The 1,021-nt window shown below is 47.0% G+C and overlaps 1 protein-coding gene across 1 annotated transcript; it reads right to left on the bottom strand.

Annotated features, from left to right (window-relative positions):
- Positions 1–407: 407 nt before the first annotated feature.
- On the bottom strand, positions 408–1,021 carry LOC106148308 (translation initiation factor IF-2-like; the record flags this gene model as incomplete). The annotated part of the gene is given in 2 exon segments (XM_013513269.1): positions 408–722; positions 995–1,021. Coding segments are annotated over 2 exon segments (150 nt in total), but the record flags the coding sequence as incomplete, so codon positions are not given.

Genomic DNA, 1,021 nt, shown 5'->3' with positions numbered 1-1,021 from the left:
AAACAGATGAGCGGTTGGGGGAAATGGACGAGGAGAGACAGGAAGGGGTATGGAAAAACTTTTAGGTGTGATGGATATGTTCATTATTTGATTGCAGCGATGGTTTCATAGTTGTATATGTGTGAAACTAGCCAAAGTGTGCATTTTAAACGTATGCGGCTTATTCTATGCCAATTATACCTCAAGCTGTTGAAAAAAAAATATTGGTTCATTAAGTAGTAGGCTGTTAATAACAGCAAGGAGAATATACAGGAAACATGTTCAATGTTGACGGAAGGAATGTAAAGCCGGGGCTCAGTAAATGTCAGAGAAACTGGTGTGCAGAGGCAATAAATGAATATTGGGTGTCCAGTAATTTTAGAATGAACGAATGAATGAATGAATTTGACAAATATTTATTTAACATTTATTATGTGCCAGGCATTGACCTGCGAACACATTAGGAAACCAAACAAAACTTTCTGGACTCTGAGAGCTTTAATTTTAGGATAGTAAGCAACAAACACGTAAATAAAACATACAGTGTGCTAAATAGAGGCTAAGGAAAAGTAACAAGACTGAGAAGAGGGATGGGAACTCTAGGCAAGGAGGGTGACATTTTAAGGGGATAGACCCCTTTGCGAACGTGTGATGCTTGACAACAGAACTGAAGACGTGAACAGGCGTAACTGGCTCCAACTAGACATGGCGGCGCACACCTGTGATTCTCGCCTTCTGGGACGCTGAAACAGGAGGATCGCAAATTGCAGCCCAGCCCGGCACAGCAAATTAGTGCCATCCCGTCCCCCCAAAATTTTAAAGAGCTCAGGATGTAGCTCAACACGAAGGCCCTGGGCTCAATCCCAAGTACCAAGTTGGGGCGGGGTAAGGCTCACGATGTTCAGAAGCAAGCAAGAGCTGACAGAGCTCACCCTAGAGACGGAGAGCGAGCCGGAGCGTGGGGGCCCCGCCGCCACGCCCCCCGGGTGCCGCCCCTGGGCCGGCGCGCTCCTACCTGCGCCTTCAGCCAGGAGGCGCGCTT

The sequence above is a fragment of the Chinchilla lanigera genome, unplaced genomic scaffold (genome assembly GCF_000276665.1).
Source record: "Chinchilla lanigera isolate Chin_1 unplaced genomic scaffold, ChiLan1.0 scaffold00018, whole genome shotgun sequence".
NCBI classification, from domain to species: Eukaryota; Metazoa; Chordata; class Mammalia; order Rodentia; family Chinchillidae; genus Chinchilla; species Chinchilla lanigera.
The sequence above is the reverse complement of the archived record's forward strand: the minus strand, read 5'-3'. Positions and strand labels throughout refer to the sequence as shown.